Consider the following 25,035-nt stretch of genomic DNA (forward strand, 5'->3'; position numbering starts at 1 on the left):
GACCTCATTAGAGACCAGGGATGACAGCATTTTTCTCTTTCAAGCCATCTTTCTCTCCCAGCTGGAAGATGCCTCCACATTCCTCCCCAGCTTGGCTTCAGTGGCTCTGACAAGCACTGCCCAAACACCTTGGCACCTGTGACTTCATTTCCCCACAGAAGCACCCTTCTCCCACCTCAGCAGTAGGGCAAGAGGCTGAGGCACACATTCTCACCTTACACCCATGAAATTGATTAGTTAAGAGTATCTGTCTAATCCACCGTGCTCCCTGTTAGCACTGCAAAAATTCTTCAGTCCAGGGTTTGTAGGGTCCCCTACAAAGCTCTAGGTACTGGGAAGAGGTCCCCTCCACTATACATCAGCCCCAAAACAACCAATGGAAGAACCAGAATTCACAAACACTGGGTAAATTTCAAGAATTAACCAAGAGAAGCTTCCTCCCACCCTCCATTCCAGCACCTGGCCTTCAGGGGCCCTGGGGAGTCTGAGGCAGCTCTGCCTCCAACGGGGTGCTCCTGGGCTGCCATGTTAAGGCTGGAAAGGAGGCTGAAAAGAAGGGGAGCCTGCTTCAATCTGTGACACCAAGACGCTGTGGCATCAATACTGTACTCTTCTTCCCCATGTCTACAAGACCACAGAACTGTTAAAGACTACCTGCCTGCAAAAGGCCTCAAGATTAGGCACATTGTCCAACAGCTACGGTTCAGACAGATCAACACACACATTTAGGGCAGAAAACAAAAACTCCAAAACTACCAAAGCTGCCGGCTATAGACCTTAGTTAGGCTCACCCCCTTCCTTTGCATGGGCTCTGCTCAACCAGGCAAGGCAGGGTGCCAGAGGCAAAACGAAGCCCACCTACTCTCAGCCAAGGTTAAAAACAAATGTGAACGCAGTCCCGACTCGGCCCAAAGAGCTGAGGGGCCGAGAGCCACCAACACAGCAGGACTTTGAGCTAATACCAGTGCTGTGAAGTTGACGTAGGGCATTTGTGTGCGTGCAGTGGGGAAAAGTCTTCCATTCATTGAGGAAAAACTCGATTAAACCAGGACTCTGAACAGGATTAAAAATCCATCCTCTGACAAAGGTTTTACTGACAACTTTCCATACAGTTAGTCAAAAAATAAAAAAAATACAGAACACAGCAGACAGTATCTCGTACACTAGAAATCAACGTGACAGGAGTCCCTTTTCTCATTGCTGGAAAAAAACAAAACAAAACAAAAAAACAAAATCCCCAAATTTAAGAACTTAGTTTTGGTGGGGGTCAGGACTCTGGTTCCCCCATCAAATGAACCAAAATAACCCAGCAGAGAATTCAAACCAAGGGGTAGGATGTGGGGAAGGGTGGTGGTCGGATTTTAAAAGAACTGCTTTTGTGACACAAACGCGGAGCTGGAGCCAGGTCTGGGCTAGGCAGTGTCTCTTACTATAACTATCACCATGTGTTCCTCCTCTAGCTTGCCCAATGTCCTCAGTGCTGACTGGAGGTACTGCTGTGAAAAGTCGCAGGGCGGGAAGGCGTAGAGCATGCCTGTGCTGTCTCTGCCCTTGGACCCACCCACCGGCAGGCTGATCACCCCTGCGGCCTGCTTCTGTTTCAAGTAGGAGACCAGGTTCCTGAGAAGCCGCCTCTGTAGGCCTGGCTCCACCGTGGGCATCCCCTCAGTGCCAGGCCCGCTGGGGGTCGCCTGGGTAGCTAGGAGCACTGCATAGCCATTGGGGCTCCCCTGCTTGATGCGCCGCGTGACCTCATCGAGCTTGGGCTGGTCCAGCCGCAGACGCTGGGCAATCTTCAGCTGGGTCAGCTTGCTCCCGGAAGTGTGGTCTTTGAGGAGGCCCGTGATAACCCCTTGGTCCCCCTCTAGGATGTGCATAGATGTTGGGAAGCAGCTGTTTTTCAACACTAGGAGCCCATTCCAACCCAGTTGCAGTGTCTGGGCATACTCGGAAAGATTCTTGAGCTTTTTGGTCTCGTGTTTTGGCTCTTCCAGAGGCTTGGGTTCAGCCTCAGCGGTCCGATGATTGCGCTCGCTCTCTCGGGTCTTCTTCCCATGGGAAGAGTCTGGAGCCTCGTGGTGGTGGTGGTGGCTACGCTCCTCAGCCCCGTGTCTGCTGTTGCTGAGGGAGTTGCTGCTCGACTCCTTGGTCCCATCACTGGAGTGATTCTCCTTACGGCTGCGCTCAGGAGTGCGGTCAGAGCCCCGGTCCACCTGTGGCCCACCACCCTTGGTCCTGCTCCTCTCCTCATAAGGGGAGTGGGTTGTCCTCCCGCGGTCACTGGAGAGGCTCCTCCGCTTCCGCCTCTCCTCCCAGGGCTTGGGCAGGCCCCGGTCCCCATCTCCCCAGCGCTCCCCACTCCGGCTGCGCACTGAGCGGCTGTAGCCCTCCAGGCTGTTTCGGCGGTCAGAGCTTTTACTAGGGCTGGTCCAGTCCCCTTCCAAAAAGGTCCGGTCCCGGTCTGAGTACAGGAGGTGTGGGGGGGTCCTATCCCGCACTCGGAGGTCTGCATCCAGGCTTCGATGCCGGGTATATCCATCTGGGAGCAGCTCATAATGCACAGGGAGGGGTGAGGGCTGGTACTGCTGGGGATACCGGGTCTCCTCTGCTTTGGCAAAATCCACACGCAGCCTTCGGTCTGGACCACCCAAGGGAAAGCCCCTCATTTTTGCGCAGGCGGCCTGAGCTGCATCCAAGCTCTCATACTGGATGTAAGCAAAACTATCTCCCTTGACGTGATCAATGGTCCGAATGCTCCCGAAGCGGTCAAACTCCCGGGCCAGAGCGGCCAGTGAGGTGTTAGGTCCCAGGCCGCCCACCCAGAGGCGAGTGGTGGGGTTGGCCTTGCCATAGCCTATCTTAATGGGGTTTCGGCCAATCACCCGGCCCGACATGGCCACCTTGGCCCTGTGGGCCATGTCTAGATTCTGGAACTTGAGGAAAGCATACGCACCACCCTGGCCACGAGCAGGTCTCTTGATGACCACCTCCTCAATGATGCCGTACTTCTCAAAGGCCCGCCGCAACTCCACCTCGGATACGCTGTGGTCCAGGTTCCCGATGAAGAGGTTGCGCGTGGCCCGCTGGTCGTCCTCAGGCATCAGGTCCTCCTCGCACACGGCGGGGTAGCCGTATGGGCGCCCGCGGTCGTCGTACAGACCGTAGTAGTCCAGGGCCCGCTCCCGGGACAGTCCTACTGCGGCGGCGGCGGCAGCATCCAGGGCAAAGGCCGCCGCGGCGTGGCGGGCGCGGGGCTCCCGTAGCGGAGGGGCGGCCACTGGGGACAGAGAGCGCTGCTTGTACTGGTAGCCGCCGTGCAGCGGCAGGTAACCGAGCGGGTCGGCGGGCGCGGGCGGCCCTGGGGGCGGCGTGGAGGCGGCAGCACTGCTGCTGCTGCTTCGCCGGCTGCTCCCGCCGCCGCCGCCGCCGCCGCCGCCGCCGCCGCGCAGGTACACCGGCTCCACCTTGAGCGGCCGGTCGTAGAGCAGCAGCTGGCGGGCCAGGGCGTGCTGGCGGGCCTCGCGTGCGTCCTGCGGGTGCCGGAAGTTCACGTAGGCCACGCGGCCCAGCTCTGGCGTGTGCGACAAGCGCAGGCTGATCTCGCCAAAGCGCTTGAACTGGTGAAAGAGTCGGTCCTCGAGGTGCTCGGCGGGCAGCGCGGGGCTCAGGCTGCTGATGAGCAGCGTCTTGTACTCGGGTGCGGCCGCCGATGAGCCGGGCCCCGCGGGCTCGGTCCCGGGCGGTGGCGGAGGTGGCGGCAGCGGAGACGCGCGAGGTGATGCACCTGAAGCGCCTGGGTCCCCGGAGGCCTTGCCACCGCGTCCCCCGCCGCCAGCGCCCGAGCCCGAGGAGCGGCCGCTGCTCGCACGGTGATTCGCGTCCCCGGCGCCGCGGCCGTCGCGATGCCCACCCCCGCCGCCCCCGCTACCGCGGGGTTTGTCGCGGGCCCGCGTTGGAACGGGATGCTTGGCGCCGCCCGAGGCCTTGTGCGCCGCCCGCCGCCCGCCCGCCTCCGCCTCCCGTTCGCGCTCCCGCGGCCGCTTGGCCGACGATGACGAGCCGCGCCCGCTCGGGCTCGAGTCTCGCTCGCTCTGCCTCTTCATGGCGCCGGCGCGGCGGGCGGGCGGGCGGCCCGCAGGCCCCTCACAGCGGCGGCGGCGGCGGCCGAGGAGGCAGCGCCCCCGGCGCCGCCATCTTGGACAAAAGGACTCGGCGCGGCGGTGGCGGCGGGGCGGGGCGGGAGCGGCGCCCAGGGGCTGGGCGTCGCGTTATCAGGCAGCGCCGGACTGTCACGTGACCCCGCGGCGGGCGGGGTGAGAGCTACGCCGGGTGTGCGTCATCGGACTGCGCCGCCCCCATCACGTGACCCACCCCGGGGGCGGGGCAGGGACCGGGAGGCCGGCGGGCGATCGCGGCCCGGCTTTGAGCTCTGGCGCCACCGCGCGGCCTTGGGGCCGGGCTGCGCGGAGATGGGGGCCATCGCGAGAGCCGGCCTGGTTCGCTCCTGCCGGCCCTAGGCTTCCCGCTTCCGGCTCGGGGGCCCGCGCTGCGTGGAACAGGAGTGGCAGTGCCTGTGGGCGCCGGGCTCCCGACTCTTGACCCAGCTGTCTCTTTACGAAGCATCCCCCGACTGGTCCGGGATCGACGGTGAAGAGGATCTAAGCACGCCGCTCCCTAAGCCCTGTCCAGCGCCCACGCCCCACAAAGCAGGGATCCTCCGCATTCAGGTATCACCTGCTGCGGTCCCTGGAAAGGCCGCGATGACCAAGGGCTGTCCATGCAAAAGGCGAGGCTCAGCAGGGTTGAGGCAGAGAAACCCGAGCCAGCAAACTCGCCGTTTACCGAGTGCGAATTGGCACCACTAGGTCCACCCTCTGCTGCGGCCCTCCGAGCAGTGGGCTGTGAGGGCAGGGCCACGGAGCCAAGGGCGAAGAGAAGGCCAAACCCAGTCGTTAGCACAGCTTGCTACGCTTACCTCTTGAGGCTGACCAGTGCCCTTCTATCCACTTCCAGGGCCAGGACCTCTTCTCCAGAGGTGAGGTGCGGGGGAGGCGGGGAGAATCCTGCCTGGGTACCCAAGCGGCCTTGGGATGGTTTTATTCCCGAGAGCTGCTGGACGCATCGCAGAACCTGACCCTTCTGCACGGAAACCGTGGGGGCGGGGAAGAGGCTGCCAGTTCCTCCTCCTCCTCCCAGGACCATACTTAAAGCAGCTTCTGGAGCAGCTGAGGCAAGTGCAAGGGGAAAGCTCTTAAAAGAAACATCTGTAACATTGTCTGATCTTAACTCCGCTTCCAGCAGGAATGAGTTAACCCTTCGTAGATAACCGTGGGGGTCAGCCCTAGAGTGGGAGTGGTTGGGTTGTTTTTCTGTTCCTGTGTTCAGTGTGGCCTGTAGGCCATGGCCATCTACTTCCTAAGATTTCTATCGTCAGCCGTGGATTTTCCCAGCACCTATAAGGGGCTCAGGACACACTGCGCTGGTCACATCTCAACAGCCCACCTATTTTCCCCAAACAAGAAAGTGTTGGCCTGAGGAGTAGCTCAGCATTCTTGCTTTCCTCTTAGACATCGTGATGAGGATGTGCTGGATGTGGGGCTGCTGTTGGTTGTCATTTGTGGAAGCCACGGCAGGTTGTAACAAGGCCTACATAGGCAAACTGAATTCAGCCAACTGCACAAATGTGATCTGCAGTCTTCCTAGGAAAGTACTGCTTTAGTCCTTCTTTCCGGTGGTCTCCGCAGGCCTGAGATGCAGAGAGGTCTCCACCAAGTCACAGCTCATGCTGACAACTGGGTTTCCCAAAGCCAACCCTGGAGATGAACTAAAAAACCAGACTTGGGACAAGACCTCATCAATTAGCCTTAGCTTGGGAAACAATGCAAAAGGTAGTCTCTCACTGATTCTTTGTATAAACCAACTCCTGCAAATCGAGCAAAACTCCAATTAGGCATCATAAACTTGGGGCTGAGAGCAGACCACAAACTCAGATGACCACGTAGATGGCCAGATCTAGACAGTGCTTGGCAGAGGTAGCCAGGCTGAGAGCATCTTAGAAATGTGATGGTACAGGATGCAGGCAGTTACTGAGGTCATCCTCCTGGAAAGCCACACCAATCATACTCTCAGTCCTGCAAGAAAGCCCCTCCCTCCTAACACCAGATGCAACCCCCTGTGCTCTGCTGGGGGCTGTGTGGCCTCCTGCTCCTCTTGTGTGACTTCGCCTCAGTGACCTCAAGGGACCTTGGAGGGGGCGCCTCAGGCACAGCCTCCTCCAAGACTTGCTCCAGTCCTGCTCAGCACCCCCGCCTCTGCCTCAGTCCTGCCCTGGCATCTCCAGCCCTGGAGGACTAGAAAGCATAAACTGGTGGGATCTTCATTAGGGTCCAAATCCTATTTCAGATTAACTTTAATTCTCCAAGGACAGCTAGAAATTTTCTTCCTTTAATAAAAAATTCCCAGACACACTTTGAAGTCCTAGAGAAAACCAGCAACAGAATAAAGTGAATCCCCCCAGGGGGGCGCTGGAGAGCCAGCATTGTCAGGAAAGCTCCAGGCTTCACACAGACTTTCAGGAGCCTGCCTAAAAAATAAATTACAAAACGGCTGTGGGGAAGGCGCAGGTGCGTGCGCTGCCTTCCCTCAGGGGCAGCAGGGGCGGGGCAGACTACAAGTCAGTCCGTGAACTGGCTGCCTTGGGGGCATATTTAGGCATCAGTTCATTAATCTTCCGGATGTAGTCAGACTTCTCTGCACAGCCTTTGCATGTCTCCCCCCAGTCGTCCAGAATCTTCTTGAGCTCTCTAACCCGGAGCTTCTTCAGGTCCACCGTGCGCAGGTCGATCTGCTTGTCTGGGGGAGAGAGCAGGGAGAGCTGGTGGGAGCAGCAACAGACACCTCCCTGCCTCAGACACGGTCCCGGGACGGGTCACACCCACAGGGCCCCCCAACCCTTAAAACAAGCAGCCCTACTGGCTGGAGGAGGGACAGATGCTTCCAGATGCATGCTGGTGTGTCAGCACCCACGGCCCCACACCAGGGGCACTGACCGGAACGCTGGTCTCCCGAGGGCAGTGTCCTCCCATATGTGCGGTGCTGCCAGGGACCGGGATGGAGGCCATGTGGTCCTTACAGGACAAAGGTGGTTCCCGCTCCCCAAGTGCCTTGACAGTTAGTCAATGTAGAGTGACAGCTCCAGGGTGACAGAGCAGATAGACCCCCCAGCTCCAATTTCCCACCATAGGCCCTGGTCGGAAGCTTGCCCTCCATGACTGCTTGTGACCAGAGGCCTGGGGCCAACCACCCCTGTTCCAGGGCACCTCAGGAGACCAGACATCCTTGATCCAAGTGGGCAAACACAGGCCCTTGGACACTTGAATTGCAATAAAATAAGTTGGTGTTTAAATTTTATAGATAAGGACAACTATTCCTGGTCCTCTTTCTGAGCACCTGGCCTGCTTTGTTCTACCAGAGAGCTCTTCCACAAGAGGTGCTGCAGTGCCAGGACTCTTCAGAAGCACACAGCAGTTCTCTTCAATATAGTCAAGATTGCTGGGCCTTCAGCAGGATGAGCCTATTAAGCCCAAGTCAGCCCAGCAGGATGAGCCTATTAAGCCCAAGTCAGCCCACATCCCTTCTCTGCTCAAAAACCCATGTCCCTGGGGCCTGGGTGGCTCAGCCAGTTAAGCGTCCAACTCTTGATTTTGGCGCAGCTTGTGATTTCAGGGTCATGGATCGAGCCCCTCATTGGGTTCTACGGTCAGTGGGGAGTCTGCTTGAGATCCTCCCTCTGTGGCTCCCACACCCTAAAACAAATCTTAAAATAAAAACCTCTCTGTCCCCCACCCCCACCCCCTGGACAAAACCAAAACAAACCAACCCATATTCCCAACTTTATTCAGATTAAAGATCTGAAGCCAAATCTTCACCAACTTGCAAGGCCCTCTGTGACCTGTCCACATATCATGCCACTGCCTGCCTCTGCACGGCCTATTTCCTCTGCCTGGAATGCTCTTCCATTAGTTCCCTTTGGCTCATCTTCTACCGCCTTGAAAGTTGGCTCAATGTCCCCTCCTTGGGGAGGTTTGTTCTAACCTCCACCGACCAAGAATGTCAGATCCGTAGCCCCTCACTTCACACCATCTAGCCTGCTGTAGATCTCACGCGCCCTGGCTCTGGTTTCTCATTGGCCTCTCCCAGCTAGAAAGTCAACTCCATAAAGCCTGAGCACACATGCTCTGTGTTGGTTACATAGGCCTGGCCACACTCACCATACTTTAGCTCACAGATCTGGCTGTCCTTCTTCTTGAGCTTCTCACAGACCTTCTCCACAGGGATGTGGTGGGCCAGGGGCTTTGACACCTCGTTGATGATTTTAGTGGCAGCATCGTCTGTGGCCCCAATGTAGTAGCACTGCAGCAAGAGAGGACAATGGCCTTTAGGCGCTGGAGAGCCTTCTCCTCCACAACATACTGACACCTCAAAACCTCTGTTTCTGGCAGGGACCTCATGTTCCCATGCCCTACCTGTACTGCCATCAGACTGTCAGTGTAAACCCTGGGTCTTAATACATGCCCGGTCCTCAAGCAGACAGCCTCCAAATAAGTTTACGAATTACCAGGATTCAGACCTTTACACAGACAAACCAGCAACCGCCAGGGAGAGTAAGCTACAAAAGCTGTCATTTTGTCAGGGCTCTTGTCTTCAATTCAGCCCCAGCCCACCCTGTGCCCACTGTTATCCTGTGTCCTCACACGTGGCCTCTGGTACTCACAAAGGCTGTTCCCTCGGCCTGGGATGCTCTATCCTGTCCAACAATGACGACTCCTCCTCAGAGAGATTCTTGACTATTCTGCCTAAATCAGCACCCACCCTCTCTGCCAGAGCACCCTGGTCATTTTCTCCAGGACCCTCATCTCACACCATCATTTGTTTGCCTGTCATTTCTTACCACTGATACTCCCGGTGCCCAGCACATAGTAGGTGCTTGATCAATTCTAACAGGATGAAAAATATCCTAACTGCAGACCGCAGGAAAGCACTTGCGTCCCACACCAGCATCCGGGCAGAACAGAGGACCTCCTGAACAGCAAGTGGACAGGGCCAGCCGGGGAGGGTAACCAGTTACTCACCAACCGATTCTCTTTGCCTCTTGCTTCCCGGCAGAATTTTATAAGTTCTTTTTCAATAGAGGATGGTGAGAATGTGACATCTCTGTCTTTGAGGTCCTGATAAAATCTTCCCAGATAAGAGATGCAGACTGGAAAAGAGAGGGGAGATGCTCAGCAATCACCAAGTTGTACCCCAATCCACCAGGAGGGAACTCCGTCAGCAATTTAACAGGAGACACGGAGGTGAGTTTTTCCATCACCGGGGTTTCTCAGGTGCCCGACTCAACCCGGCTCCAAGTTGCTGGGGTCCCCCCGCCCCCCGTACACCCAGGGCACGCGGGGTACGAGCATCACCCGGTGACCTACACACGGCTCCTCCCTGCTTCTTCCACAAACTTTAAGGCGAGAATGAACACGTGTCCTTGAGATGGACTGACTGTGACCTCATAAGAGGCCAAGCCGGAGGGCGAAGACAAAAACGATCCAAATGCTTCTCGTTTCCAAACACAACGCCGAACCCCGAGGTGCGGCTTCGCAAGCCCACGGGCCCGGCGCTGTGCCCACGGCTGGCCCTAGGGGCTCCCGACCTGAGCCTGGGAGAGCCTCTGCTCAGTGATGGGAAACGACAAAAACTCCGGCGTTCTCTCAATGTGAAGCCAAGTTTTCTGCACGACCTAGTCCCAACTTTTTCTTGTCGGGCCAGTTTCCTAGCCCAGGAACTATGTTCTAGGCCGGCGTCTGCCACTCGGGCAGACCCCGCTGGGGCCGGTCGCCGCCCCCTCCCGTTCCCACCCCGGCCTCTCGGCCGCTCGGTGGTTTTCGGCGCCGCCGCCGCCAGGCGGGCCTCGGGGCGCGGACCCTGGCCCTGCCGCACCTTCGCAGTCGCCCGGCCGCAGAGTCCGGCCGCCGGGCAGCACGCTCAAAGCCAGCGCCACCGCCAGCCCGTGCGTAGCCCACATCCTCCACCGCCTCCGCCGCCGCCCGACTGAACCGCGCCCGCCGTGCGGCGCTACCTCCAGGTCCCGGCCGCGCGCCGTAGTTCCCCATTGGTGGGCGGCCCCCGCGCCCTCCTACTCGCCGCGTTCCCATTGGTCCACGGGCCTCGGAGCCCAGACGGGCGGCTCCACGCTCCCCTTCCCTATTGGCTTGTAGCGTCGCCCGCCCTTGGCCCTAGACAGTTGTCGGCCGCTGATTGAACCAGGGTGGCCCGCAGGAAGCGGCGGCGGGGCCGGCGGAAGCGCCCGGGCCGCCATCTTGAGTAGGGGCAGCGGCTGCGGCTGAGGCCGGACTCCCTGGATTGGAGGGGAGGTCGGCCGCACCCCTGCGCCCGCTGTACCGTCCTGAGTAGCCCCTGCTCTGGGCACCACGCCCTCCCGGGAAACCCCGCGGGCTTCCCCTCCCGGCGCTCGCTATCTTGGCGCAGGCCAGCGACTGTGGAGTCAGCCGCGGCCCGAACGGCAGGCTCCGGGCCGCTTCCTTTTCTTTGCATTTTTTCACACCATCCCGTGGGCGGGGGATCCAGGCTCCCGCGCCCGCGAGGCCCGCCGACTAGATCCGAAGGTCCGCTTCAGGCCGGAGGCCGCCTTGTTCGGGCCGGCCGGACACTGGCAGGGCGGACAGACGCCGGGCTGGAGGACTTCCCGGAGGAAGGGCCCCCCCGAGCTGCCGTCCTAGGCCCCAGGGGAGCGCCAGGCCCGGTTGGGCGCTGCGGCTTGTGATCCGAGCCGGCCTCCCCGGGAGCGCTGGGGCCCTGGCCGCCGGGGGGCGCCTCGCGAGTAGGTCGGCCGACTGGCACTTGGAGGGGGCTTTCCTCGCCGGCTGCCTCCTTTCGAGTGCGAGGCTTGGCTGGCTGGCGCAAGGCAGGACGTTGTAAGGCTGGCTCTGTGCTCGGTGCAGAGGTTCCTGTGGGGCTAAAGGGCTTGGAGCCCAGCAGCGAGGGTTGGAGAGGGGCACTTGGGCTGCTCCCATTCAGTGAATTCAGTGGGTCAGTATCAGGTATTCATCTTTAATTCATTTCACAGCAGTCAAGGGAGTGGGGAAAGGGGGAAAATCAAGTGGCAGATATTTACATCTAAAATTCACATTACTTGTTGGATTTAGAACATGCTACCACAATATATACAGTAAAATACTTCTTGGGACACTAGTACAAATTTTTTTTTTTTTAACTTTGCTTTCTGGTACAGGTAAGATCATTTTTAAATCACTTTTTTAAAACATAAATACACAAAAGAAATGGTTAGAAGTTTTCTTATTTTAAATAAGCACAGAATGCCGGAGGTTAAAAACACATTTATAGGGCTGAATACCAATTGGACATCACACTCTATACATTTTTTGCTCAAATTCCTGTACAAATACACAGCATTCAAATAGGTATTTACAAATAAGCTTGAAAGAATGAAAATCAGTATTTCACAATCTTTTCAGAGGATTCTCATTTCTGACCTCCCACTTCCCCTCAGACTGGCGTTCTCCAACGAAAGGGATTTGGATTATGTCCTTTTCATCCAGTTAGGGAAAATGGAAAGGGAAAACACAAACCTAGTTCACCTTGCATAAAAAAGCAAGGCCAAAGCAACCCACACTCCCCTCCCTACTATCCTGTGCTACCAGGTGGAGAAGGTCGATGTTCTTATGTGATGACTGCCTTGTCCAGGGAGTGATGTTCAGAAGTGCCCTAAGATCTAAAGATGCCCTCCTACCTAGAACTCATACCCAGAGCTAGCCCCTGACCCTCTAACACTTGTGAACACCAGATGCTTCAGGCCTGCCCTCTGATGTTGAGGTTGCCATGACTGACCCACTCTGCCTGAAGCCAGCCTTACAGTATCAGAAAGGACCCACACTGGTGAGAAACACCCCCCAGATACCCTGAAGGTAAGCAGCCCTCCATCTTTCCCAATAAGTTACTTGCTGGTATTCCTGTTCAATAAGCTGGCGTTTGTTTAAAAGAGAACACCCTGACTGGCCTTGTCTGTTTGGAAAGAGGAACTGTGGGGAAGGGATGGGATCTAGGGCCCCAGCCCTAGCCACGGAGGTCAGGCCAGTAGAACTATGGGAGAACACACCTGCTCAACAAGGAGAAGGCCGCCTTGTGACCATCAAAGTTAGGAACTCAGGCAAATGAAAGAAAAATATTTTATCTGTAGGCTTTTTTTTTTTTTTGAGAGAGTAACTTAGAAGCACCCTGGTAAAATACTATTACCACCCCATCCTATCCCCCCAAATAATAAACCAAGAGGAAAATCAGTGCCCTGACCTGAAAGAGTTTCCTATAAAGATACCTCTGCACTCTGCCCAACAGACTGGGGAGGCTGGAGAAACTGCCTTCCTGCCCTCCTGGAACCCTGAGTGCTGGTCCCTAAGGGCCTGGAGCAAGGGGTGGGGGGGCGGGGACAACTGCACTTGGCCACTTGGGAGAGGATAATTCAACCTGCATGGCTCTCTGCTTCCAAAAGGAGGAGCTCAGTCCCACCCCCTTTACCCAGGAGCTTGCTGAACCTGACCAGGAGTCCTCAGGGCTGGAAGCCTGGCTGGGCAGCCAGCCCCACGGCTCAGAGGTAGTGCTGAAAATCCCTGATTCAGGAGCTGGATAACAGGCATTCTGGCCACTTCTGAAAGTTCAGAGGATTTCCGGCCCCTGCCACACCCTAGCCTCATTACTATGTCAGCTCTTTTCTCAACACTTGGCCTCCTGGGCCCTGGGGAGGAAGGTGGCTAGGGTCGTCCCTCTGGCTCCACACCCCTCCCACAAACCCCAGAGGGCAGAGAATCACCTTTGCAGATCCATTTGCCAAGGGGGCTCCTGCAGGACATGAGGTGTATTGAGAGTGGAAGTGAGCAAATGGTCAGAAATAAAAGTGATGGAGGGAAAAGTCCAAGGTAGAGTGGGAGGCAGGGCTGGCCCATGGAAGCCTGGCAGTGTGCCCTGGGCGTGCAGTTAGGCCAGGTCACATGCCTGAGCTGGCAGGATGGCTCAAGCAGCCCCTCAGTTGCACACTCCTGGACTCAAGACTGGGCAGGTGGGTAGGCATTTGTGCAAAACGGCTTGTAGCTCCCCTGTCCACCTGTGACGTGTAGTCCACGTGGTCCTTGCAATCCCTGAATACAACCATGAGCTCTTCTGTCCATGCAGCAACGAAGAAGTCCCTAGTGCAATTTCCATTCTTCTGTGCATCTCTGCCCTGGAGGGAGGACCTGGGCTCCTACCTCTGGGCCCCACAAAGCTGCAAAGCAATTCTGTCTGTGCAATATCTCCGAATAGCTCCACGTGGTCTGGAACTGCAGGAGGAAGAAAGCATCTACTGCACAAAGGAAAGAAAGGAAAACCCATAGAAATGGAAACGTAGAAAACGAAATAAAAAGAGAAGCCACAAGCCTTCATGCTGCTGCGGCCTCTGCACATGGCAACACATGAGTTCACGGCAGTAGAACGTAGACTCGGGGTGGTTCTCTCCTGAGTGCCAGGCCTCTCTGGCTCCCTGGCGGGGGGGACTTGCTTTTCCAACCTGGAGTGGTTGGGCAAGCTGCTCACTGAGGGCGGCATCGTAGCCGCCCCCCCCCCGCCCCTCACTGTTCCCCACGGCCGTGCTCCCATGCCATGCGGGCTTGCTCTTCCTTGGCACTCCCGGGGGGCAGCGAGGCTTTGCGGTGCAGGCCTCGAGGTCTGTCGGCATCTTCACGTAGCAGCACGCCCTCATCGTGCTCTAGGGCCGGCAGGCGGGTGTGGTAGGGCTTGGGGGGCAGCGCAGGCGGGTCCATGGGGTCCTGAGGGATGACGCACCCTGGGGCTGAGTGGCTTCGGCATGGCTGGGCCTTGATGGAGTCCAGGACGGCGGACTCAGAGAGGCTGTAGTGGACAGGGAGGTAGGGTGGCTCAAGATCTTCATCGGCGTTCCAGGCCTGGCTTGGCATGGAGTCCATGGTGTCGGTTCGAGGTGGGGCCTCCGAGGAGTGCCCAAAGTTACTCTCGCTCAGGGAGGACACGCCGCTGCTGGCACTGCCAGACAGTGTAGAGTTGCTGCCGTCCAGACCCGACTGGGGGCTGGTGGGGGAGGCCGGGATAGGGTGGAGAGGAGACTGCAAAGGAAAGGGTGGGCACGTTAGAACCCCTTCTCCAGGTGGGCTGGCTCCCGTGGGAAGAGAGGGCCAGGCACTTGTACACATCAGCTGTACACCTGCATCTTTAGCAGCCATCCCCTGGCTCCCCCTGCCCCCAGCAAGCTAATGGAGCCCCAGAATCAGCTGCATTTGTGTGGGCAAAAATGGCCCTGCCCTGGTTGCTAGGCACTTGTACCCTGTGGCTCTGGGGTGCTGACAAAAGGGCTGGGTCATCAGGCCATTGGGGACAGCAGAAAGAATCCTAGGGACCATGGGCCAGATGAATGCATTCTGCTGCTAAAATCTGTGATAGAGTCCATCTTTTCCAACGTGCAAGAAAATGAATGAGTTTTCACGAGGCTTTGCTGCTGCCTGCTTCTTGCTTTTGACTGGACTCTAGTTTAAAATGCTCTACCATCTACCACGGGCTTATTTCTTTACTTCTTGAAGGGTAGTGTGCCGATACTCCACGGTGTCAGCAAGGAGCCCCTCCAGCCCCTCACTGCCCCTTGCCCATGCACTCTGTGCTCTGGGTCCCACGTGTTGCTGTCCCCAGGACCCTCTAACCTCCCTGTCCCTGTAACTTTGGTTGCAGGACACATCAGTCATCTGCATCCCGAGCGTGGCTCTGGCTGCTCCCAGCTTCTGCCAGGTTGGGATCTCTGGGACAGAGGAGCAGGGGAGGACTGCAGTTCTTTTTGTAGAGCCAGGTGATTCCAGAGGAGATGAGAAGATTCTTCTCACACCCTGGTGGGGCTGTTGCTTCAGTACATTACCTTGCGCAGAGTCCGGGCAGGCAGGGCTGGGGGGGTGTCACCCAGGGGGTGGTGGAAGGCGTCAAAGTGTAGGGAGTAATGACCTGCAAAGGGAACAGAACCAGAGCCTCAGCTGGGGCCCTTCTTGGGCTGTGTGCCAGCATATCCTGCTGGGCCAACTGGGCAGCCATAGGAAGAGGCTCCTGGGGACCCCTCAGCATTGAAGGCCACAGAAAAACCTCTTTTCACTGGAGTTCTCCAAAACAGGCTCCTGGAGTAAAAGACACCTGTGCCACACAAAAGGTCAAGAAAGTCGAGTATGTCAGAGCCCATGGAACGACGGGCCGCAAGCAACTGCAGCTCTCTGACAAGTTGGTAGGCAGCGGGCTCAGCACAGTCAGTTCCATGGTCTTCAGCCCCGCTTGCTGGGAAGGCATTACTGAGTTCACCTGCTGTACTCTGAAACCTCACTGACCCCAAAGCCCAGCAGGATCCTTCCTGTGGATGGGATGTGTTTTCCTTTGCTGAGTCAGCCCAGAGAATGGCCCATCTTCTTAGTTTGGAGGGCTCTGCTGCCCTTGCCCCTGAGTAGAGTCTGTCCCAGGGACTATCTGGGGGACCCGCTGGAGGTCTTCTTACCATGCAGCAGGCTTCGGGGAGGCACTGGGGGGGCCAGGATGTGCCCCATGTGGGCAGACAGGAAGGGCTGGGCCTCTTGGGCTCCGCTATCCAGGCTCCAGCTGCTGGGGGCTGCTGGCACCGCTGAAGGGTGGAAACAGATGGCATGAAGGGAGGTTACTTCTTGAGCCATCCTCAGGGAGAAGCCTGTCCTACAGCCTATGGCTTCTCCAGGTGTCTGCTAAGTACCCAGCACATGTGAGAACGGCATGCCAGCCTCTAAAAATGCTGGCCAAGTGAGACATTGTGGCCCATGAAGGAGGGACAGAAGCTGCTTAAGAGGATGGCAACAGAGGGAACTGACATCTGAAGAGTACTCGGGGAGAAAGCTGAGAGGGCAGCAAGAATCAAACAGCAAGAATCTGCCTCTGGGACTTGCCAGGAGGAGGATAGAGAACAGAAGAAGTGAGCAAAGCAGAGTGGAACGGGCTGATGAGAGAATGCAGACATACAGCAGGCCATAGAGCTCCTCCCCAGAGCTAGGTCAGGGCTCTTCAACTGCCCTGGCCCAGTGGGAAAAGCAGGGAGCATGGTGGGTGGGAGCCAGAGACCACCCCTCCTATAGCTAGTGCACGGATAGGGGGTGGGCAAGGGCTGTCTTCCAAGGTGCCTGTGGTAACAAACAAGCTGTGCTCATCTTACTACTTCTCTGCCTACTGACTGGGTTTCGGAAGCACAGGGGTTTTCAGGCAAGGACTAGTGTTCACTGTGCCTGCTGGTGGAGAGTATACAGCTCAAGAGCTGTGGCTCATGTCTGGCTGGACTGGCAGCTTCCCAAGAAGAGGGAGGACTATAGAGCCAAGGGTGCTTTTAGGCCTGCAGAGAGGCCCAGTTCCTGGCACCCACATGTCATGGATACAGGGTAGAGTGGGCACTGGACAAGGGGAAACCAAGAGTGTCTACCTATGCTAAGGAAGGAGTTCAGTGCCAGAATGCTTCCCCTTCGTCCCCCAGCTATGGCTAGGGTGAGTGACTTTGCAGGAAGGGAGACAAAAAGAGGAATGGCTGGAACTTGAACTCTGAGGGTGCTACTCTGTAGGATGTAAATCCTGTTGGCCAACAACTGGAGACCAGATCCCACTGACAAGAAATGTAGCTTTTCTCTGATGGGGCCAGGCAAGCATAATAACCCTTTTGGGCTGTCAGCAGCAGGGAAGAAGCTCACAGTCCAGGCACCTAGGTGCTGGCTTTGTTCTGAGGCAGCTATAACTAAACTGTGCCTCACGGGGCTGGGTTTTAGAGTCTCCATGCTCCAGGTACTGACTGGGGAAAGCTAGGGCCTGATGGGACCTAAGAGGTTCAGGAAGGGAAGGAGCTGGAATCTAGCCTTCAAGAAGGATGTGGCCAGGAGCAGTCGGGCCCACATAGTCTGGGGATAAGGTGGTGATGTCCTTTCTCTTTCTCCCCATGCTTCTGGAACTATAGTGGGCCTGCAGCAAAACACAAAGTAGAACTCCACTGTCTGAACAGCTTCAGTTCTCAGGACCATTCAGTGTCTTGGGATGGTTGATGGCTGGTGGTAGGAGGGAGGGAATGGTGGTGACCAGGTGGGTAGACCCTCAATTGTGACTAAAGAGAGGAAAGAATTCTGAGTCTGATGAGCACCACCAGGTAGATTCCACCATAAAGCCTCCTCAGGAAGCCAGGAGCACTGGAAGAACAGGACAGACCCATTCTCACATAGGCTTCCTCAAAATGGAGCAGGAGCTTCTGGGTCCTCAGCACTGAAGCTCTCTATCTCCAGAGAGAGGTTCCAAAGAAAGTCACCTAATGTCAGGAATTAAGAAGCTTGGAGATGGGTATGGGCAGCTTCTTCAAAGGGGTGCTAACAGTGCAAGACCTCACATGTACATCTAGGCCCTGGAAGACCTGTGGGGCCATAGAAGTTCACCCACAAGAGCCAAAAGAAACCTGCAGGCAAGGAGGCAAGGGAGGCTATGGGGGAAGAAAGCTGGCAAGGCTGCAGTGCTTTACAAAGGGTGCCTGCTTGAGTCACTCCATGTGAACCAAAAGTCATCCAGTTCACCTTGTAGCCTGAGATTAGTGAGTAATGAGGCCTATGGACTTTTGCTATGTGGCACAAGTACACTGGGACTAGTGGAAAATCTAAGATAGAGTGACTTAGCATAGGAGAGGGGGGGCAATCCCTGCTGTGGCCTGGCCATTTCTCTCTCTCTCTGTTTCTGTTAACAGAGGTCCAGCACTGGCCTGAGGTCCTCACTGCACAGCCTACAGCCCTGAGGGCAGGCTTATCTGGGCTGGGAGTCACTGGCAAAGAGAGATGACTACAAGTGAGAGGTGGAGTCCTTGTGGGACTCAGGATCCTGATGATAAGAATGGTGACAAGTATGTACAGCTTCGGCCCTGGAGGATCCAGGTAGAGACTTAGGGAGCTATTACTCTGGCCTGTGTGTTCCCACTAGGTAAATGTCTCATTTGCTGCCCTCGAAGTGCCGGCATTGTGGAGTGGATGTGCTTGCAGTGGGCTCAGACTCTTTCCTTCCCACACCTGGGTGGGCGTGTCCAGCTTCTTGCTGCAGCCTGGTCTGAGGCTTGATACTTTTCTGTGTCCAGCTGGTGTAGAGTCCTGGTCTGGCCACCAGCACCAATTTGAGCTCTGAGCCTGTCTGTGCTCTTGGCTAGCTGTCAGAGGGCTCCGCATCTCAGGTGAAGAAAAGGCACTGTAGATTTGGGCTGCTGAGGCACTCTGTAACAAGTGCAGGGTCCAGGTAGGCTGCATATTTCAGGGATGTTGCCGCCTTGAGGCTAGGAAAGCATCTTCAGCCGGAATCTCCGTGGCCTTTATGGTTGAGCACCTGGTGCTGATGTCCACCAGCCACTGAGGCTGTGGACCTTGTGTCTGGTCTCCTTAAAGAAGACACAGAGGCCTGTCCTCAGTGGTGAGAGAGGAAAGAACAATGACAGTGGGGATAGCAGACAGCAGTTGGTGAGGAGGTGCAATGACAACATGACAGCTTTTTAAGGACAGGTTCTGATGGGACAGCAGGTTGTATACCCGGGGACTGAGTGTGCCCTACACTCCAACATATGGGGGAGAGGGAGGGGAAGCTACAGGGAGGGGGGCTGGTATGGGCCAGGTTCTGGGTGGCAGGTGTGCTAGCACAGTCCTCATAAAGGTATTGCTCTGGGTTAAAATGAACTCAGATCTCCTCATGTGAGGCTTTGGGCCAAGGTCCTGTGGGTCCAAGTCTGCTTCTTCCATCAGCTTGCTATGGTGGAACACCAGGTAAAAGTGCACTATCCACACAGCCTCTGTTCTAAGGATTGCCCAGCCTCATGCCCAAGCTGATGGGCCTGCAATGTATAAGACGGACTCACAGAAGCCACTGGCCAGAGTGGTTACAGGAAGACTAGACTCAGAGTACCTGGGCCTCCCTTAGAAATGACTGTCTCTGGGAAATTCACTTTGCCATGGTCTGTCCTTCCCATTCTTCTAGGGGTTTGTTTGGCCCAGGCCTATTCTGGACAAGAAGGAGAGGTACCTGAGGGCCCAAGCTGAGAGTGACCAAAGGGGCCACAGGGCCGGCTGAGTTCTGAGGCTGGTTGGAAGGAGCCCAGAGGAGTGACTGCCCACAGCCTGAACACAGCAGCCTGAGTTTCCATAAAGGTGGGCTCAGGGCAGGTGGAAGCTGGAGCCTCTCTGAGGGTGGACCCTGGGGAGGGAGATCTATAAACTAATAGGATCAAAACTTAGCATCAAGCCAGACATCGGTTTAACAGTGAGCACAGGAGGTGATCAGGACTCTGGACAGACAGACAGGCCTGGGTGTTGAAGTATGGCACAGCCTTGGCCAGTTGGTGCTCAGGGACAAGAGTCAGATGCTCAGGATGGGAAAAGACATGGGGGGAGGCCCCCTGGGAAGGGAAACAATACCTTTTTCAGCCACAGACAGATTGGGATCACTGCAGGGTTTGCAGGATCCGACCACTTGCTGGAACAGGGCCCGCTGGAAATTTGGCAGCTGAGGGAAGGAGAGAAGTATCAAAGAGGGTGAAAACAACCAGTTATACCTTGGGGAGCAATGCTGTGGGCCCAAGAGCCAGGACATTTTAAGAGAAGATGGGGAAATCAAAGCAGTGGTGGGGTTCATGCTGGAGATGTGTTGAAAAGCTCAGGCCAGCCAAAAGAAGACTGTCCCTCGCTGTCTGGCTCTGAGTGCTGCCATGGCAACATTGGAGTCACCTCCCTACCATGCCTGGTTGGGCTCCAAGCTGTCTTGGGCATGGCCAAGAGAAAGGACATAGGCACGTGAAGGTGTCTACCGGCATCCCTCTGTCCTGCAGGGAGACCCACTGGCAGAAAGGGCTGAGGGACCCCTTGACCCCTCAGCAGTGGAAGACTTGGCCTCCTGAGGTCCTCACACAGGCCCAAGTCAGCACTGAGGGTAAGAAAAAAGGGCAGCACTCAAGCCGAGAAAGTCACAGACAGGACCCACTGTTCTGATGCGCAGCTGCCAAGCAGGCCTGTTCCCTCTGCCTGGCGGGGCTGATCAGGCACAGAGAGGTACTGCTGAGCAACTCCTGGCACTCTGGAACTAGGTAACAGTTGCTTGGAGGTGACTCTCATGGACTCTGATAGAAGGGTAGGCAGGCTGGGTGCGGAAGGAGTTAATCTCCCACAGCTTCTGGTTCAAGACCTCTAGGTAGGGTGTCTGGAGAGCTGTGCAAATGGCATGGAATAGTCCCAGCAGCCAGTGAGGGGTTTCCGGCAGATGGATGGCCAGATGAAAGAGGCAGAGTTTGCCCAAGTGAAGATGGCCTTTACACACACGGAGAAAGGCCATCCTCCAGACCCACATCTACCACTGCCTTCTAGGGACAGGAAAGAGCCAGTTTCCTCCACTAGGGGGAGAAGTCCAGGAGACAGGCAAGAAGGACGGATAGCTACACAGGCAACAGTAGCTCCACCACAACACCATTCTTCCCACAGTTGCACTCCATCTGGCTTGCCGAGCCTCAGAGCCACTGTAGTCCCCATTCAGGGGCCCAGCAGCCTTCTGAGGGTCTCATGGCAGAACGAAGGAGGCACGGAGGACAATACAATAAGCCTAGCAGATGCAATGAGAAAAGCCCAGGCTGACGTACTTGCAGCAGAGGGCAGTCAGGAGTCTGTGTCTACTACCTGTCCATTCTCCAGAATGGCTGCGGGATACATGGCACTGCTTGGGCGGTCCCGGTGTGTGGGCAGCAGCAACATCATTTCCCGGGCGTGGCGGTACTTATCTGGCAGAGAGGGAGAGCCTGTAACCAAGTGAGAACAATCACGCACAGATGACAAGCCACAGATGAAGGGCCCAGCAGGCAAGCATCCTTGGGGCCAGGGAACCAGGGTAGATGTCCCCTTGCAGCTGGGGTGAGATGAGCTCAGCAAGCACAGGAGGAATGAAGCAGAGCCTGCTGGTGAGATGGGGGGTAGGGGTGCTGAACCTGACGTTCCGGTGGAAGTGGGTATACTGTAGACCAGGGTGATGCAGGCCCACTGACAGAGCCCCTTCACCATGCTCAGAGGCAGGAGAACTGAGGACTGGAGCCAGGCCCCAAAGGGCCCCCTGCACCCAGCACTCTTGGGAGATGGATGTGGCCTGGATCTGGGCTCTCTCAGGGGGCCCAGGCATGGGCACAGGCCGGCTTGCAATGGAGTCATCACACAGAGACAGACACTCAGATAACATAGTGGTACAGTTCTTGTTTGATACACTATGTCTCCATACACTTACCGTCTCCAGACACCATTGGCCCTGTTCTCAGCTGGCTCCCTAGCACCTTTTCCCAGAGGCTTCTCCTTCCCAGATTCCAGGCCCCCAGAACCTGGTCTCTGCTTTGCTGGCCATCCTACTGCAGCCCCAGAGCCAGACTGGCAGGAGCTCCAGAGCCCTGCACACAGGTGGCTCTCTAGGGTTTCTCACTCTGAGACTTCCCTTCAGTGAATTTGGGAGTCATGGAGCTAGGCTGAGGGTTGTGGGCCTTTAACCTAAGGCTCTTGAGTTGACTTGGTTCATGCTTTTCTCTTGTGAGGTTTCTGTGGTGACCTCTAGCCCGAGGGGCTGTTACAGAGGCCAGACCACACTAGATGTGTGGCCCAGTTTCCATCAATGCAGGCCATAGCTACAGGCCCAGAAACCTGCTAGCCCATGGTCCTTGAGGGGACCTTCCACAGAAACAGAGCATAACTTGCTGGCTTTCCTTGGGGATGGATAATTGAGAAGGCCCTCCACATGTGTACCACTCATTCTGCCAGACACCAGCACATCCATGAGAAACTGGCTGCCTCTGGCTGGCTCAGGTGGTTGAAACCCTTCCGTGGCATGCCCTCTGTGAAGCTGGTAAGCTCATGAGCTCCAACTGAGAGGTGAAGCTGGAGCTCTGGAGGTGCTGTGTCCCTGAGACCCAGGGTCCCTGGGTGTGCAGTGCCCCACACACTGTCAGGGCACAATTATAAAAGGTCTCTCTAGTCAGCCTGCCCCAGGAGTCCTTGAGATAGCCCTCCTGTACTCATTTTAGACCAAGAAGATGAGGCATAAATTCTTTGCAGAAGTCAATATAATAATAATCAGTGACTGTTTAGAGAACAATGGAAAAGAGCTCCTAATCCCACTGATTTCTATAGAGCCTTCCCACCAAGAAACTGAATGCTCCCTGAACCCTGCCAGCCACAGCTCTGGACAGGGCTCCCCTCCACATAATGTGCTCAGAAAGAGATGTGCGCCTTTTCACCAATTCAGTTACATATGACTCCTACTGACACCCGTTCTACACTAGGCATGTATCTGGCACATGACATACTGCCTCACTGGGGCTGGCTATGGTCCTTGACCTTGCAGAGCTCACTGCCTGCTTATCAGGCCAACCTCAGATCTGCATACTCAATGTCCTGATATGTGTTGGGGGTGTTAGGATGCAGGGATGGAAGCCTGCAGGCCCTGGGTGCTCTGCAGAGGATCTGAAACAGTGTGATGGGGGCCTCTCTGGTACTATAACAAAGGGGTGCTCTGTGCTACGGCTGCTTTTCAACTCTACCATCTACTTCTCTCCCACTGCCCTCAGCCCTGGGAAGCCAATCCCATGGGAGCAGAGAGTGATGGCTACTTTTTGTGAATATATTTAAACATCACAAGAACTTTTTTGTCACAGGACTTCTGCACTACTTGAGCTGTGGTCTGGGTAAACCCAAAGGAAGCTAAGTTCCAGCACAACTGAGTTATTTAAGGAGGATCAGAATCCCCGTTTCCTAACCCCAATTAGTATTTTCACCACTAGAGGGAGCTACCTACTTACAAGAGTTTAGAGTGTGCCTTCCACGCCTTCTGGAAGGTTTCCAAATCAACAGGGACCACAGCAGAGAGTATCAATAGGCTTGGCAAGGAAGGCCACTGGTGTCATGACCACTCCTGGGTGTGGAGGAAGTACTTCCAATGCCAAGGACCCTCCAGAACACCTTCTCCTTCAAGGCCTTCCCTTCCACCCATAACACCAGAAACAGAGTGGACTGCTTTCTTCCTTCTGGGCCCCCAGCGCATCTCCACTGCATCTCCCACATTTATCTGACAATATCAGCTTCCTCTGTGATGTCTGGTCTAGGTCTTCTCTCTATTCTCTCTCATAGGGCCCACCGCTGGTAGGTTACATACAGGGCCCATGGTTTCCTCCATATTGGCCTGCACATGGATTGCATGGATGGTGTAGCCTGAAGTGAATCCTGCTCTTTCTTAGTTGCCTCTGCCATCATCACCATACCCTGCCAAGTTCCATTTAACCTTTTTGTTTACTTTGTATTTAATGTCTACTCCAGAAATGGAAAGGCCTTCTGTAAACCTTTCTCTGTGATATTCTGGAGTTTGATCCTGGTGATAGCTTGCCTCCAGAGATGGCAACCATCAATGCCTTCCCTCCAAAACACAAATGCCACTCCTCACATGAAGAGATGGAGTCTCCTTCCCCACCCTGGTATCTAGGTTGGCCTTAGTGACTTGACCAGACAACAGAATGTGGCAAAAGGGACATTCTGGGATTTCCAAGCCTAGGTAATAAGAAGCCTTGCAGCTTCTGCCTAGGTATCTTGGAATGCTTGCTCCGAGAAAATTTAGCTGCATGTTGTGAGAAGCCCAAGCCAGGGTGAAAGGCCCTAAGTAGGGAGGGACTCAGGTCAGTAGCCCCAGCTGACTCCCAGGTAACAGTTACCATCAGCTGTGTGAGTGAGCCATCCATCCTGGATGTCCAGCCTAGTTGAACCTTTAGATGATTCTAGCCCTAGGTGACGTCTGACTGTAGGCTCATGAGAGACTGCAAGCCTGGCAGCAATAGCCAGTAGTGACTGGCCGGTGAGCTCTGACCACTGTCTTCTGTTGCCATCCCGCACAGTCATTCTGGGAAGCACTAGTTACTACAACCAAGTATACCATTCTACCACAAATGCTCCTGTCTAAATGGACAGAGAATCAAATTTCACTGTGAGAACTAGGATCAGACTTTGAAAAAGATGCTTGCTCCCAGAGAACAATATTTTTTGCCAAATGATAAGAAGTCAGGCAATAACTGGCAAAGTATATGGCTTTTCACAGAGCTTTTTACATCTCTTCTGATTAAGCCTTTCTCAATTGAACAAGGTCTTTTTGATTGTTGTTACTTTTTAGAATAATATTTTCCAGGGTTAAATTTAGTCTTCAAATTGAGTTTTCACACTGTGCATTCACATTCTATTCCTCAAGACAAGACTCACTGTTGCCTTCACTTTGATTTTTATTCTTGCAAACATTTCAATGGAAAAGAAATGAGCTTTCTCATGGACTGTATGTCCTCTTACTGAGGTGGAGATGTGACAGCGGGCCACCTCTGTGGCAGCACAGCAACATCCACTGCTCAGAGCAGAGCCTGGAGCCAGCCAGAGAGAGAGAGCCAGGGCTAGGAACCCTTGAGTCCTTAGTGCTCAAAGGGGAGCATTCTCTAAGTCCCAGGGCCACTTTCAAAGACAGAGCCACAGATGAGAGGAGGACAGGTGGGGCTCATGAGGCCCTCTCCTCTCCCTTCTGCAAGCAGCGCCCTGCCCTCCTTACCTCGGGCACTGGAAGGGGCAGAGGTAATCATCTGGGATGGTGCTGAGTGAGTGGAACTCAGGCTGGAGGAAGAAGGGCTTGCCTGGGACGAGGACAGAACAGAGACGTTGGTGACTGAGCCCTGGTACCTGGGGTTGGGATACGCGAGCTGCAAAGGGAGAAAAATCAGCAGGATAGAGGGTCTCAATGGCCAGGATTGTAGGGCTGACCCAGAGTTGGCTTCTTCATGCCATGAGGTGCCCAGACCCGGTGTCTGATGCAATACCCTAGGTCTGATGGAGGCCAGGTTAGTGACTGGCACTAAGGATCACCCACACC

The 25,035-nt window shown here is 55.7% G+C and overlaps 3 protein-coding genes across 4 annotated transcripts in view; all 3 read right to left on the reverse strand.

The window, feature by feature from the left end:
- Window positions 1-1,052: 1,052 nt before the first annotated feature.
- On the reverse strand, window positions 1,053-4,234 carry RBM15B (RNA binding motif protein 15B). The gene has a single exon (XM_055342950.1). The coding sequence runs from the start codon at window positions 4,101-4,103 to the stop codon at window positions 1,413-1,415; it is 2,691 nt and encodes an 896-aa protein (XP_055198925.1). The 5' UTR covers window positions 4,104-4,234; the 3' UTR covers window positions 1,053-1,412.
- A 2,188-nt stretch (window positions 4,235-6,422) lies between these two features.
- On the reverse strand, window positions 6,423-10,199 carry MANF (mesencephalic astrocyte derived neurotrophic factor). Its single transcript, XM_055344920.1, is given in 5 exon segments — window positions 6,423-6,852; window positions 8,271-8,412; window positions 9,132-9,259; window positions 9,985-10,160; window positions 10,162-10,199. Coding segments are annotated over 5 exon segments (669 nt in total). The 3' UTR covers window positions 6,423-6,667.
- A 902-nt stretch (window positions 10,200-11,101) lies between these two features.
- The window catches only part of DOCK3 (dedicator of cytokinesis 3), a 505,777-nt gene continuing 491,843 nt past the window's right edge, over window positions 11,102-25,035 (reverse strand). Inside the window, exons 48-53 of one of the 2 annotated variants that reach the window (XM_055343227.1) lie at window positions 24,718-24,865; window positions 20,790-20,908; window positions 19,542-19,629; window positions 15,608-15,730; window positions 14,990-15,072; window positions 11,102-14,192 (exon numbers count right to left, since the gene is read on the reverse strand). In XM_055343227.1, the coding sequence (XP_055199202.1) occupies window positions 13,683-14,192; window positions 14,990-15,072; window positions 15,608-15,730; window positions 19,542-19,629; window positions 20,790-20,908; window positions 24,718-24,865 (1,071 nt within the window). In that variant the 3' untranslated portion in view covers window positions 11,102-13,682. The remainder of the gene's footprint in view (window positions 14,193-14,989; window positions 15,073-15,607; window positions 15,731-19,541; window positions 19,630-20,789; window positions 20,909-24,717; window positions 24,866-25,035) is intronic. The other variant, XM_055343226.1, reaches the window with a different exon arrangement.

The sequence above is a fragment of the Nyctereutes procyonoides genome, unplaced genomic scaffold (genome assembly GCF_905146905.1).
Source record: "Nyctereutes procyonoides isolate TBG_1078 unplaced genomic scaffold, NYPRO_anot_genome, whole genome shotgun sequence".
Taxonomy (NCBI): Eukaryota; Metazoa; Chordata; class Mammalia; order Carnivora; family Canidae; genus Nyctereutes; species Nyctereutes procyonoides.

Coding starts and splice junctions, on each gene's coding strand:
- RBM15B (XM_055342950.1), bottom strand. CDS start 4,103: ATGAAGAGGCAGAGCGAGCGAGACTCGAGCCCGAGCGGGCGCGGCTCG.